Source organism: Eulemur rufifrons, chromosome 7 (genome assembly GCF_041146395.1).
Source record: "Eulemur rufifrons isolate Redbay chromosome 7, OSU_ERuf_1, whole genome shotgun sequence".
NCBI classification, from domain to species: domain Eukaryota; kingdom Metazoa; phylum Chordata; class Mammalia; order Primates; family Lemuridae; genus Eulemur; species Eulemur rufifrons.
In genome coordinates, this window is record NC_090989.1 from 98,743,100 (window position 1) to 98,757,567 (window position 14,468).

Sequence of the window (14,468 nt, forward strand, 5' to 3'; positions counted from 1 at the left end):
TACCTATGGTGATTTGTTAAAATGAATAGTTACTACCTGCTCTCCTCAAAGTCCTTAACTTGTATTTATTAAAGTGATTGTACATATGATGGTGTGGTTATTACCAAACACATAAAAATTATCATAATCAACTCTTGCTTTAACAGTTTGCAACATAACAGTTCTAAAATAACAAATAATGGACAAAGTAGTAACGTTACTAAAAATCAGCAAAAATTTACATATTAGAAAACATGTTTAGAAACACATATCTAATGGAAGCCTCACAGGATCAACTGCCCCTTGCCCTTTGCAATCAGCCACCTAGCCTAAGAAATCTTACTTTTAGTTTTTTATTATTTTGGATAATGTCTAGAGGGTGGGTTATTTCTAAATATTGGATGTAATTTTAAATTAATGACTTTATCCTAAACTCACACTGTACCATGTTTTTGACTAGAGTTGTTTCACACATTATTTTGGGGTGACCTCTCGTAGCTTCCCAGACATGTTGCCCCAGTTGAGTGACTACTTGGAACTCTAGCCAAGCCTCACATTTTAAGCAGAGATAACTTGCCAAATTTAACGATATACATAAAATACGAAAGGTGGGATGACACGAGACAAGAATTTTAAAACATATGAGCTCTAATTAATTTCAAATTATTTCATTGAATCTGCAGAGAACAAGAGAGGAAAGAGAGTAAATAAGTGTTAATAGTTTACATTTCCATTATTATACAATAGATAATTTTTAGAATGTAGTTAAAATTTCAAAAATGAATTAAAGCCAATTGACCTTTTCCCTTTTCTATTATTTTCTACATATTTTTTACTAGGTGAAATGTACAAAATGTTTATTTTGATCCAATCTGGAAAGCAAAGTTAACTGAAGAAAAGCAACTGAAAGGTCTTGGAATGAATCTGAGAAATGCCTACCCATGGCAAGGCTCTTGCTTATTATTCACAGAAAAGGAGGGAGATAATGTTTAGAGTTTTAGGTAGGATTGTTGGACTTCTGCTATTAATGTGAGGCTGCTGGTGGTCATCTTACATCATATTAAATGCTATTTTTTAACTGCTTTTATTAACTAGTCAGCTTCTTATGTGAAAGGATTAGTGCTTCTAAACTGCAAATTATATTGCTACAACTAGGAGTCATGGTGAATGAAAAAACAGCAACATTTCAACATACCAGTATTTCCCAAAGTGAATTATGTAGAACACAAGTTCCTTGGAATGTTACTGGGTGTTATTCAAAAAAGCTTCTGTGGTCAAATTACTCTGGAAGACACTGTGCTAATTGAAAGTACATATTGTGATTTTTTTCCCCTCTCTTACAGGACATTTAAATTAGAGCCTTTGTTGGCTCTTATGCATTAACTTTCTAAAATAGTATGTGCTTCCCAAACTCGTTTGACCCTGAAACCCTATATTTGGAAGAGCATCTTTGGAACCTGTGTTCTTTGGAACATACTTTGGGGAACACTGGATTCTATTACTTCTGCAGTGTGTAGCTAACTAGCTCAAAAGTCTAGATATCAATGATTTAATCCAGAGGCAATTAAACAGGCATGATATCTAACAGTCATATAATTTCTCCACAGCTGGATCAGGAATGCTGGTGTGATGTGCTAAGGCAATTTTGGGGGAATATTAAGGGAAAATCAGTCTAATCATGGATCAAAAGGAGGAAAGAAAAATTTCTAAAATCATTGGAAAAGAAAATTTTATACAAAGTATGTATTCCTATACTTTCAAATGTACAATGAAATATTATCTCTTCAAAACATAGACCTTTCATTGACCCAGTTACAAAATAGATGTGGCAACAACTCAGAGAGAGGAAAATCAAGGTATATCTGGTAAAGGAAGAAGTGTTCATTGCATCTGAATCACTCATGTATTTCCAAATATCCCAGCGATCCAATCCAATAGTGTAATCAAATTCCTAAAATCATTTCAGATTGGACTAAAATGATAATGCCATCACTCTCATGCAATCCTGTTGAAATAATTACACTTGTATGAAATAAGGCCTGTTTTAAATTATCCAGCTTGCATATGCTCCTTCACTGTAACACTCTCTGTGTAATACTCTTACAACATATACAGGATTCGAGAGGCCAGTACCTCAATGCACAGAAAGGAACAGAATGTAGCCACTGGTTACCAGTAATATGTACATATGCATACAGTTTCATTGTATTAGAACAGTGATTCAGGGTTAATTGTCTTGGGCAAGTTGGTCACATAAAATAAATGTGGGTCTTGGAAACTAGTTTTGGAGCTTTCTATGTAGGTGTTGTTTATTCCTATGATTAAAGAATTGCAAATACAATGACTTTTTAAAGAATTTTCCTTGGCTGCCTGTCCCCCAACCCCAACCCATGTTAGGAGTACAAATTGCCAGTGGAGCAGCAACAGAGCAGTGCACCAGTGAGGTCCTGGGCTTGGCATCTTGCTGGGGGCTCATGAGTATGTGGTTGTTCCCAGCTTCCCAGACTGTAAAACCATCCCAAAATTTGGCACCATGGGGACTATTGGCAATTTGAACTCAGGCTAGCTAGGGAGACTGGGCAGCCTTGGTTACAATTCCAAAGCTTTGGCAGTGCTGTTTGGGGAAGCGTCACATGCAAACTTCTCAAATCAATTTCCCTAAGGCTAGATTCCTGGGTCCCTAGAGAAGGGGACAGCCAGTGAGCCATAGGGCATCCCAGGAGTGATGTGAGCAGACCCGCAACAGCTTGAAAAGGGTCAGGGGAGAGAGCTCTAGGAGGACATGGGGGAAGGGAACAAAATACTCTGATCTAGACATAACTATCCTAACTATTAATCAGACTGCTACTATTTTGCCTAGAACTTCTATCTTTTAAAAATCTACAAGCCATAGTGGGGGGAAAGAGGCAGAAAGGGAACAGGAAATATATACTCTGTTTGGTTAAAGTCATAAATGAATTAATTCTACCAAGTAAAATTTAGAAGATGCCTTGTGAACCGCAGTTAGAGGGAAACTTAGGTAGCTCGTGCACTCAGCATCACCTACTAAGAAATTTTGCAGGGTACATAAACACTAATTTACTAGTTTAGTAGCTTTTCTTTTTCATCTTCACCAAAACATTACTATTTTCACTTTAGACAATAAAAATGATTGTGAAGTTTAAAAATGCCTTTCCCTTATTGTTATACATTTATAAGTTAAGTTAAAAATAAAAATCGAAAGTTGACTACGGATTGTAAAATGCTGACACTGTCGATTCCTGACTTCAGTGAGACGGTGGGCTGTGAGGACTCTCCAGAGTCAGAACGTCCTGAAACTCCAAGCAGACTCGGCCCCCTGAGCTGACTGTCTCAGGACGGACCACAAGCAGCCTTTGTTTTCCACACTCCCCTCCCCGTTCCCACCCTGAATACGCACATCCAAATGTCCAGTGTCTCTCAATAGACAAATGCTTGAATCTAAAATGGTGGCAGATATTTTGTACTAGAACATTCTACAGCTAAAAAACAATAATCAGGGTTCTAATTCTAATATTTAAACATATAGTATACGAAAGTAAGCAAATTTCTTGGGAAACCATTAGTAATTCTCAGTGCAAAGGAAGGTGTTTGGAGGCATCAGGACAGATTGTATTCCCCAGCAGCCACGGGCAATATTTTCACTCTCCAGAGTTCTCTCCCGCAAACAGCTCTGGGAAAGCTCTACAGCTGAGGGAGGGCAGAGGTGAGGCACCAGGGGTAGGAGGTGGCCAGTCAATGGGGCCTGCGAGAAGTCGTAACAGCAAATGCCCACTCAGGAAGAACAAGACCAGGTGGACCCAGAGAAGTGGGAACACAAAAAAATCTTGTCTAGCTGTTTGAGCCACTTTAGTCAGGCAAAGACAAATGACCCGGCATTATCTCTAAATTAACTTATATGATACTGAGGTTGGAAAAATGAGACTTTGGTGATAGGAAACGGAGAACAGCAAGCCAGGTCCTAAAATAATTCTGGGCCACGTATCAATATGGGTAAACACTTGAATTCCCACGTAGTCGTAGTGTTGTTGCCATGACACACAGGTCCCCCAGGTGTCCCTTGGTTGCCTCCTCTGCAGGCTGTGTGGAGTGGTTTGTGTTTGCCTAGGGAAAGCTACCCAGTGTGGACTGACATTTGCAACCAAATGTTAAAGGCTGCTAATTTTTCATTGTCAAGGAGAAGCACATTCCAGTAATTTCCCACCAAATTCCAAACTGCAGTGACTGGGAACTCCGCGCCCTTCAAGGAATACACATGCAGCTCTAGGCTGCTGTTTTCCAGAACACTGCTTGAAAGCCACTTGAAAGCTACTAGGATGGAGGCGGGGGCTGGGGGGCTGGGGGAGCCACACAAAAACTGGCAGCTGGGGCTCCATTCAGGGTGGTAACGTCGCCAGCTCACTCCTTTCTCTCAATGCAAACAGCCTCCTTCCCAAGGGGCACTGTGACTCATTCATCATTGTTTTCCTCTATCTACCCTTAAAGAGGGAAGAAATTATGGAATTGTGACTTGCTTTTTTCATTTCCCCAACATGGTTTTTTAGTAGTGTAAGATGAAAAATCATGGTGTCTGGTGGTGAAGTTAACAGCTGCCTATTACATATGGTAAGGTCTAAGCAAAAGGTTAAGGTCATGCATGATTGGGATAAACTCACAAAGGCTGGTCAGGTGGTATACAAAGTCTATTTAACTAATAAAGAGAGTGAGAGAAGAGGGTTATTTCTGCTGTGCAGGTGGCTGCCACTGATCCTCCCTGCTTCCCTCTGTCTCCAAGAGCAGCCACCAAATAATAAACCACTCCAAACCCGCTTCTGGGCTGCTGCTGAGCAGAACGCCTGGGCTCAGGAGAAGAAAGCACTCTCAGGATAGCTCTGCCTCTCCGCAGAAGGTGTGGCCACCTCAGCACCCGACCACCCACAGCAGCATGGCTCCCGCAGCACTGGGAGGCCTGCCCTTCCCACTGTGCCAAAGAGAGGACACAATGGCTGATGCCTGGAGGACCCTGAATAGGATGTTGAAAAGAATCTTAAAAGGGAGACTACGTGGCACGTACATTATTCACTACATACATGTGAATCTACAGCTATTTATATACTTTGGACATTGGATGAACATGTTGGGAAAACATGAAGAAACCATTTTCCAGCCTCTCAACTGCATTGGCCAAGAGCACCCTCTGTTCATCACTGAATATAGACCTAAGACCACCAGGGAGAGGGGAATTCCGTGTCTGGGATGGATGATCCTAATTACAACTCCCATACCTTTCACTATATTAAAAGAGACCAGTGTGTTGAAAGTCCTTTAGTCTAAGGCAGCTGAGACCCCTGAAGGGTTCACTGCTCTTCTGTTTTGCTGCTATTCCTGAACTTCACTACCATGACTGTTATGTTGTCAGGGCAGCCTCTGTAAAATGACTGTAAAACTATGCTCTTGGCCCCAAAGTGAGGTTCATCCAAGCGTTCCTTGATGAATCGAACTGCTTCTTCATTGCTGAAAGCATCCCAGAGGCCATCTGATGCCAAGATCATGAATTCAGGCTGGAGCTTGTCCAGGTCAAAGGTCAGGATATCTGGGTCTGGAATGACAACGTTGAGATTTTTCAGTGGATAATCCCCCAGCGACCGAGACATGGCCAGGATTCCCTGGACCCTCCAGGAGCCATTGAAACTGATGAAACCACCTGGAAAGAGAGAATGAACCCATTAGCTTGAGCAGCTGGTACAGTTTGGGTGAGTGCACAACAGGCTGACCCACTGCATGTGAGCTGGGTCAGGGACATCCCCTCACCCCTGTCACTCCCAGGGCTGAGCAGCATCCTGCTGCATGACTCAGGGTGTGACACTCTACCGTTGATCCTCATGCCCTCATTCCTGGCATCTTGAAGGCCTTCAAGAATATATCAATAAGAGTATTGAAGGTAGGGGACAGGTACGGGGGAGGGCACCTGTTTTAACTCAACACCGTGGCAGCTCAGTGATTGACAGTGGAGAGTGCCAGGGTAGGGATTTGAGGAGAGTGGCACAGGAATGCTGAGAGGTTGGTGGACAGACACTGGAGACATCACTGGTATACATCATTTAGCCTGAGGTCATTCTTGGGTGTGCCTATATAGATCTCAAAACAGCCCCCAAATAGGATTGGGATTAAGGAAAGGCACATATCAATACAGTTGTTAAAGGACCAGGTTAGACTGCTTGGGTTTGATTCCCAGCTCTGTGACTTCTAGCCATATCTGACTTTGGATGAGAAACTCTCTCTGATGCTGTCTCCTTGGCTGTAAAATGGGGACAATATTCCATTCCATTGGGAGTTGTTGAAAAATAAAGGAGTTATCCCATATAAATCACTTAGTACAGTGCCTGAACATGATATGTACTCAATAATATCTATTATTATTTTTTCTTTAAAGGAGCTAGAATTTTGTTCATTCACATATATGTCAGATATTTACTAAATACCTATTCCATGCAAGGCAATTTGCAGGATATGAAGTTATATAAGATTCAGATCTTTCTCTAAAGAAGTAGACAGCCCAGCAGGAGGGACAAGCACAAAGTGGTCGTCAAAGGGGGAGACTAGTATCTGCTACATGCTGGGCAGATGGAAAGGGGAGGGATGATTTCTGGCTGTGGTGATCAGGGAGGAGTGAGAATTAAAATTGGGCATTCAATGATGGGTAGGACTTCAATGGGTGTAAATGTAGGAGAACATTCTAGGAAGTATGGTCTAGTGGGCAAGAGCATGGGCTCTGGAATCACACAGTCCTGGGTTTTAATTCTGGTCTCACCATTCACTGGCTGTGTGTCCTTGGAGCACACAAGCCTCTTTAAGATTCCATTTTGTTGGCTGCAAAATGAGAATATTACCAACCTCATAAGACAGGTAAAGAGAAAAGTGTATGTGTAAAGCACTAGGCTTGGTTCCTAGCACAGAGTGAGCACACAGTGAATGGCAGCTGATGTAGCTGTTAATATTGGAAACAGCATAAGGACTGGAGACAGAAAGACCAAAATGTATTTGGCCCAGACTGGCTGGAGCTTGTTGTTATACTAAGCAAGAAGGGGAAAGATATCCTGAAAGGAAGGCTGGGGTCAGAGAAAGCCGATCACTGTTCCTGAAGCCCTGCTATAAAATATACCATTGACAAATCACATAAAAGAACAGAGCAGGTTAGATTAACCTCCTTAGAGATGGTGTCCAAATCACTGTAGGGTGGGGGCGTGGGTGGGGGGTATGGCAGGGAAGAGGAGAGCGGATAAAATGGCCATGACATTTCAGAAGAGAGCACTGAATGCTAAGACGACATTTCCAGGTATATCGTGTACACGTCCTTGCCTGTGCTTACGCAAGAGTGTGCTAACCGTATCTTAAGTCCAGGCTCACAGAGGACTCTTACAGGGAGATGATGTATTAAGTAAGGAAACCAGAGTATTTCGCTCATTCTGCCTGGAGCTCATCACAGCTTAAAAGATGCTCCTAAACATCGTTTGTTCCATTCCATCAACAGAAAACCTACCAAAGTTTTCATTAAAAATTATTCTGCATCTCAAGCAGTCACTGAAGCAGGAGGTTGTAATAAAATTCAACACATTTTGACTCAACAGTACAGCTTCCTACTGTGAAAACTCAGATGTTGATTAGGTTGATTTCATTCATTCTTTGGGCAGAAGCTGACCTGTAGAGACTGAGTCAATCTGCAGATTAACCCAGACAGCAGGGGCTCGTCCCGGTCAGAGACTAGCCTATATGAGCATCCCACGTGCCCCCCTAGGCAGCTGGCCTGCTGCCTGGCGTATCATAAACAGCTGACATGCTGCAGCTGCCAGTCTGGGGAGTGAAAGAATTTTTCCCTTCCACAGGTATAAAGGCATCCCCCGTATCTAATTATGAAAATACAATAATCAATTAATAATCTTCTGAGTCTTTTTCCAAATGTCACCTTTGTAAGCCCTACGTGGACCATCCTACTTAAAACTGCAACTCCCTGACTCTCCCTATTGCCTTACCTGCTTCTTATCTCTGCATGGCAGTTTTCACCTTGTCATACACTATTGAACTAGCTTATTTTTACCTATTTTTTTGGTAATGTCTATCTACTCCATTTCCTACCTCCAAGACAATTTCAGAATTAAGTTTCATGAGGGCTTGGGGAGGGGGCATTGTTATATGGCCAGCACCTAGAATGTTGAATAAATGAATGAATAAGGGACCTCTCCACCCTCCATTCTGCTCTGAAATATTTACTTATACCAGGCAGTGAGCTAGGTGTTGGGGTATGGAGATTAAAAAGACCAAGCTTCTGTCCTCAGAGAAGTGACAGTCAGGAAGGCAAGAGAAATAAGAGAGCTGGGTATGCTCATGCACTGTGAAAGATGACCCAAGACATCCACACAGGATGCTGGGAAAAGGCAGAGGGACATCCAACCTAGATCGGGGGAGCCTTTGCCACAGTGTGACAGAAAATGCTTCCAAAAGGACACCCTTAAATTGAATTCTATGGGACAAATAATTGTCACCCACTTAGGCAGTGGGAATAGCACTTGCAAAGGCACAGAGATATCAGAAACAAGGTTCTTTTGGGGGAACCTTTCAGTAGTTTGGCATGGCTGGAGGGAAGCAGGGTATGGCAAGAGGGGAGAATAAGGTGGGAACCAGGGGCCCAAAGATCTTATTAGCCTTTAAACTGGAAAGTGATTTTCTGTGCCTTTTGAAGTCTTTGATCATGACGAAGGGCAAATTCAGTACAAAGTCAAGTCTCAGCTGCCTCACCAGCAGCCTCCGTATTGATCAAATCATGGGGTACTGAACATTTTATCCTTCAGGAGCTCTCTGAGCAAGACTCCTTGCCCCTGAACAAGATGGCAAACATTCCTTGGAGGTGTTCAAAAGCTCACCAGCTCTTTTTATCCTCTTTCTTTCCTTCAGTTGGTAAGGCTTGTGATCATGAGACAAAGGAATGGCATTCCCATCTTTGTCACACAGGACTCCTCTTGAGTCACCCACGTTGGCCACAGTGAGGTCTTTATCTGATAGTAGAGCAATCAAACACGTTGTGCCTGCAAAACAGAAGAGAGAGGCAATGTGGGAGGTCAGCAATGCATTGAAATTTGGTTGCTTCTTGTGGTTACTGGATTCTTCAGTCATTAAAACTGCTCCTGCTGGGTGAGAATTTGACTCGAGCCACTCTGGGAATGATGGCTATTTACTTCAACAGCACTGATCAAATCTGACAGTCAATTTTCTTAACCATGTTAGAGTGTCACTGAAATAGGCTAGGATAACATTATCATTTTCCTAAATCATTTTGTCTCTGCTACTCTAATTTAAACACATATTATATTTAAAAGGATTATGAAAGAATCAGAATCAGTTTGAAGCTTCAGACCACTGATACACGGTTTAAACTTCTCATTGGTGCACAGTTTCTGCGAAGTCCCAGCTGAAAGAGAGGAAGGTGGAGGTGGGGTGGGGTCCTCAGGTGGATTAATAAACATAGGGATTTGAGGGTAGGCAACAGATTTTTTTGGTTTTTTAGAGACAGGGTCTCACTCTGTTGCCCAGGCTGGAGTGTAGTGGCACAATCATAGTTCACTTCAGCCTTGGCTTCAATCGATCCTCCTGCCTCAGCCTCTCAAGGAGCTGAAACTACAGGTGCATGCCACCATGCCCAGCTAATTTTTAAATTTTTTGTAGAGACGGGGTCTTACTATGTTGTCTAGGCTGGTATCAAACTCCTGACCTCAAGCAATCCTCTCACCTTGGCCTCCCAAAGTGGTGGGATTACAGGTATGAGCCACCACACACAGCCAGGCAACAGAATGGATAGGTCACAGAGAATGAGAAGAATAAAGGAGCAGGAGAAAAGTTTAGGATAATGCCCTGTACCTAAACAGGAGAAACTGGGCGTCTTATGGACAAAGACTCAAGGAAATGTCTGCTGGGGGTGTCTGGAAAAAGCTTTCTTTTTCACTAAAATAGACACAGAGCAGGATCTGACCCATTTCTTTGGCCTAATGTTGGCCCATGTGTTTCCCAGAACTGTGGCAGCATCTTGCAAGTATTAGGGGATGTGCCTCAGGGTCAAGGCAACTTGAGGAGGATGCTAGAGCCTGAAGATACGCATAACTTCCCATATACTTTAAATCACCTCCACATTATTGATAGTATTACTTCATTCTGAACCCCAGGATGTTTCTATATTAGCGATTTAATCTAAATGAGAACTTAATTGCAAATCTTGTAACTTCATTGAGATCTTAGAAATTTAACCTAATAACTGTACCTCACAGACTGAGAAAAACCCCAAAACTATAAAAGTGAATTCACACAGACTAGACTTCAATGTCTTAGACAAGTGAGGCTTGGCAAGTTATTTGACTTTTAAGCCTGAGAAAATGGCACCAGGATCCATTCAGTTGCTCAAGCCAGAAACCTAGGAGTCATTCTTGGTTTTTCTCTTTTCCTCATTCCTGACATCCAGGCCATCATTAAGTCCTGTCACTCTTACCTCTAAAACACATCTTAAGCCCTTCTCTTGTTCTCATTGCCTTGACTCTAGTCCAAGCCACCCTCACTGCAGCCAGTGGGCTAATTGCAGTAGTCCGCGTGAGAAACAGTGGTAGCAGGTGCTGCAAGACTTGGCCCACCTGTCCAACGCCAGCTCATACCACTCTTCCCCTTGCCCAAGGCCTCCCTCCTGCCAAACGCACACGCCAAACCTTTCGTCGTCTTTGGGCCTTTGTACTCGCTGTTCCCTCTGCCTGGTATTTACCCCTGCCCTTGACATTGGCTGACTAATCCATACAGTGATGTCTTAGCTCAAGTGTGACACCTTCAGACAGTTCTCAGACAGGAATTGCATCTACTCTTTCGTTCCTTTATTGCCCTTACAACACAGTTATCTTGCTTATTTGCTGAAGCTATTTATTGAGTGCCAATCTTCCCTTATAGAATATAAACCTCAGGCCGGGCGCGGTGGCTCACGCCTGTAATCCTAGCACTCTGGGAGGCCGAGGCGGGCGGATCATTTGAGCTCAGGAGTTCGAGACCAGCCTGAGCAAGAGTGAGACCCCATCTCTACTAAAAAAACAGAAAGAAATTAGCTGGACAACTAAAAATATATAGAAAAATTAGCCGGGCATGGGGGCACATGCCTGTAGTCCCAGCTCGGGAGGCTGAGGCAGGAGGATCGCTTGAACCCAGGAGTTTGAGGTTGCTGTGAGCTAGGCTGACGCCATGGCACTCTAGCCCAGGCAACAGAGTGAGACTGTTCAAAAAAAAAAAAAAAAGGAAAAGAAAAGAATATAAACTTCACAAGGATAGGGATATTGTCTTCTTGTTTTCCCTACTATAATGCTGATGTCCAGAATATCACAAGCATTCAATATTTGCTAAATAAACAAATTAATAGATGAATGAATAAACAATCACACATAATTTCTGACCTAACACTATGCTGATTTCTTGCTCTCACAGGTCAACCCAGCTCAATACCACACTGAACACCATTGTCCAGCTATTGCCACACAGAGAGCTATTCAATTGTAGCAAAATACACTTTACAGATCGATCAAAACATGACAACTCTGCTGTACATGTAGGATAAATGCTCACACACACACACTGCTGGTAGGTGGAATGAAATTCCAGCCCAGGTGTGTTCCAAGTTCTTTCCTTAGTCCAGGATCCTTATCTAGTGCAAATGAAACATGGGGGGCAGGGCTTCTGTCCTCACCACACCTTCCAAAGCCATGGGACCCTGTGGAGCAATAAGATGCACCACGCTGGTCATTACGTGAACAATCTGTGTCCGTTTCTGAACTCAATTTGGACTTCAGCAAAATGGGCACAGTTTCGTGTTGGCCTGATAATTCTTGTTTTCCTTAGGGAAAATACACAAGTGCAAATTATTCATCAGTCTATTTCTCTAAACCAACATTCTCCCCTCTGATTTAATTTCTGGGATGCAAAGTAAAGGTATACAAAAAAAAAAAAAAAACTATTCTAGACTTATCTAAATATTTTGGTTGGATAATATCAGGCACTTAATTCTACTGACAAGTTGAGCTTGAGAAAAATGTAAATTCTAATGAAGGTTAAGTAACTTAGGGTATCTCAGGTATCTTTTAAACCCCTAGTTTTTACTTTCGCAGTTAAATTAATAAGAAAGTAGTAATAAAAATTTTTTCAGCACTATAAATTTGTACCTGCAGTTGATTTCTGGACACGCAGGTTAAGTAGGGCAGGTATTATTGTTCTTCTTAAGCAGATGAAGAAAATGGGGTCAGAAACCTCAAGTGTCTTATTGATTACACTGCTCTGTACATATGTACCCATGACGAAATGACTGGAAAACCTGGGAACCCACAATTACTACTTTAGTAATGATAACCATGATAGACCCTATTGCCTTAGCATTTTATTATAATGCTAAGCATTTTATTTACATAATATAACTAACCTCTCTGGAACTCAAACACAAGAGGCTTGGATTAGCTAACCTCTAGGCCCCCGTCAGCTGGAATATTTTGCAGATCTTGAATTGGAATTGCAAACTCCAATGACTCCCGGAAAGCAGGTCAGATGTAAAAAAAAAAAAATCTCTTGGCCCTCTTAGAGTAGCTTTACCCTGCTATTTTTGATAGGAACATGGGTTCTAAAATATTTTTCTCCCCCAAGAAAGGGCAAACACAATGGTAAGTGACAACAGACATCAGGTTTCAGTGTTGAGGCTACAAAAGAGAGTGGTGAGGCCTATGGCAAACCGGACAACACATGTAAGGGGGCAGCGGTTCCTCAGTGAAAATAGCTGCCATGTGGGAATGCAGGTCCACTGTGAATAGATCCTCAGATTTTTCAAGGGAAGTCATTTTTATGTGAACTCTCCCGACTTTTAACTATTGGCAACTTTTATTTTAAAAAATAGGGCAAGCCAAGCAAAAGGCAACTGTGAGTCAAATCTGGGCTAGCATCTGGTGACCCTGTGTTCTTGAGTTTTCTAAAAATGATTCTTCACAGTATACTTTTGTATGACAGTAGTGATGACAGTGAAACCTTATACTTTAGGTCCACCTTAAGGTAAGTGTTTCCTTACGTATTCTGGCATTCAATTCTCAAAACTCATCTGACAGGGAGGAATTATCTCACCCACTTTATAAGTGCATAAGGTGGACGAAGAGATTTTAGGTATTTGTTTAAGGTCATGTGGTTGTTTAGGTAAAGTGGAGAAGGGAGAGGATGACAGCAGAGACCTGGGTTCTGCAGCTGAGGGCAACGTTTGCGTCACGTCTCAAGGCTGCCCAGCTGCCAACGGACTGCATATCACATATAATTCCATTTTCACATCTTGTTTAGGAATCTTTGACTCATTAGACTGAAAGTCCCTGTTAGGGCCAGGGAAATGCCTTATTCATTGCTGTATTCTTATAACAGTGCTTTGTGCACTGCACAGACTCACAATGCTGAGGAAGGGGCTAATGATTGTGGTGGGGGTGAGGGAAATGGGGGTGCTTTTCAATTTATACCATCTACTGATTGTACTTTTTGTAGAATTTATGCTCTTGTACTATGTAAATACATATACTCTAACCACGCCAATATATATGCTCTTATTTTTAAAAAATATTATTAAATAACAAGGGGGTTATCTAGGTGATAAGATTTTGGACCTTTTTGTTTTCTTCTTTATACTTGTCTGTATTAAGATGTATTTAATGTTATTTAAAACTATAATTTATTCACAATGTTTCAGGAGCATATTTACTGCATAAAGCAAAGTATACAAGATATAAAACAGAAAAAAAAACAGAACAATCCTGGTTTTAGAGAGTAAGATGGCACAGATAGAAAAAGGCTTAGAGGGCTGGGTGTGGTGGCTCATGCCTGCAATCTCAGCACTTTGGGAAGCTGAGGCAGGAGGATTGCTTGAGGCCAGGAGTTCGAGAACAGCCTGGGTAACATAGTGAGACCCTGTCTCTATAAAAAATAAAAACATAAGCCAGGCGTGGTGGCACGTGCCTATAGTTCCAGCTACTTGTGCGGCTGAGGCAGGATTGCTTAAGGCCAGGAGTTTGAGGCTGCAGTGAGCTATGATTATGCCACTGTACTCCATCCTGGATAACTGAGCAAGACCCTGTCTCAAAAAACAAACAAATAAACAAACAAAAAAAACAACCCCCCCCCAAAAAAAGACAAAAACAAAAAAAGGAAAGAAAAAGGTTCAGAGGAATAGCAGTGACAATGATGACAGTAGCACTTTTGGTAGTTCAAGTTCAGATTCAGATTCAAACATCGGTGACTATCCATCAGTGTCTCGGTGACAGACAAGCGAGTCTCAGCTGCCTTTAGGCTCTCCCCTGCACTGCCTCGCAGATTCCTGAGCAGTCTTACCTAATTCTTCTACTTGGAGGTAACACTCTACCCTGGGTGCCAATCAAAACCCTCACTCCCTTGCACTGCACCGCCCCCCC

At 42.2% G+C, this 14,468-nt stretch overlaps 1 protein-coding gene across 1 annotated transcript in view; it reads right to left on the bottom strand.

The window, feature by feature from the left end:
- Nucleotides 1–838: 838 nt before the first annotated feature.
- Nucleotides 839–14,468, bottom strand: part of PPM1L (protein phosphatase, Mg2+/Mn2+ dependent 1L) — a 259,267-nt gene continuing 245,637 nt past the window's right edge. Inside the window, exons 3-4 of the mRNA XM_069475298.1 lie at nucleotides 8,895–9,056; nucleotides 839–5,680 (exon numbers count right to left, since the gene is read on the bottom strand). Coding sequence (XP_069331399.1) covers nucleotides 5,334–5,680; nucleotides 8,895–9,056 — 509 coding nt within the window. The 3' untranslated portion in view covers nucleotides 839–5,333. The remainder of the gene's footprint in view (nucleotides 5,681–8,894; nucleotides 9,057–14,468) is intronic.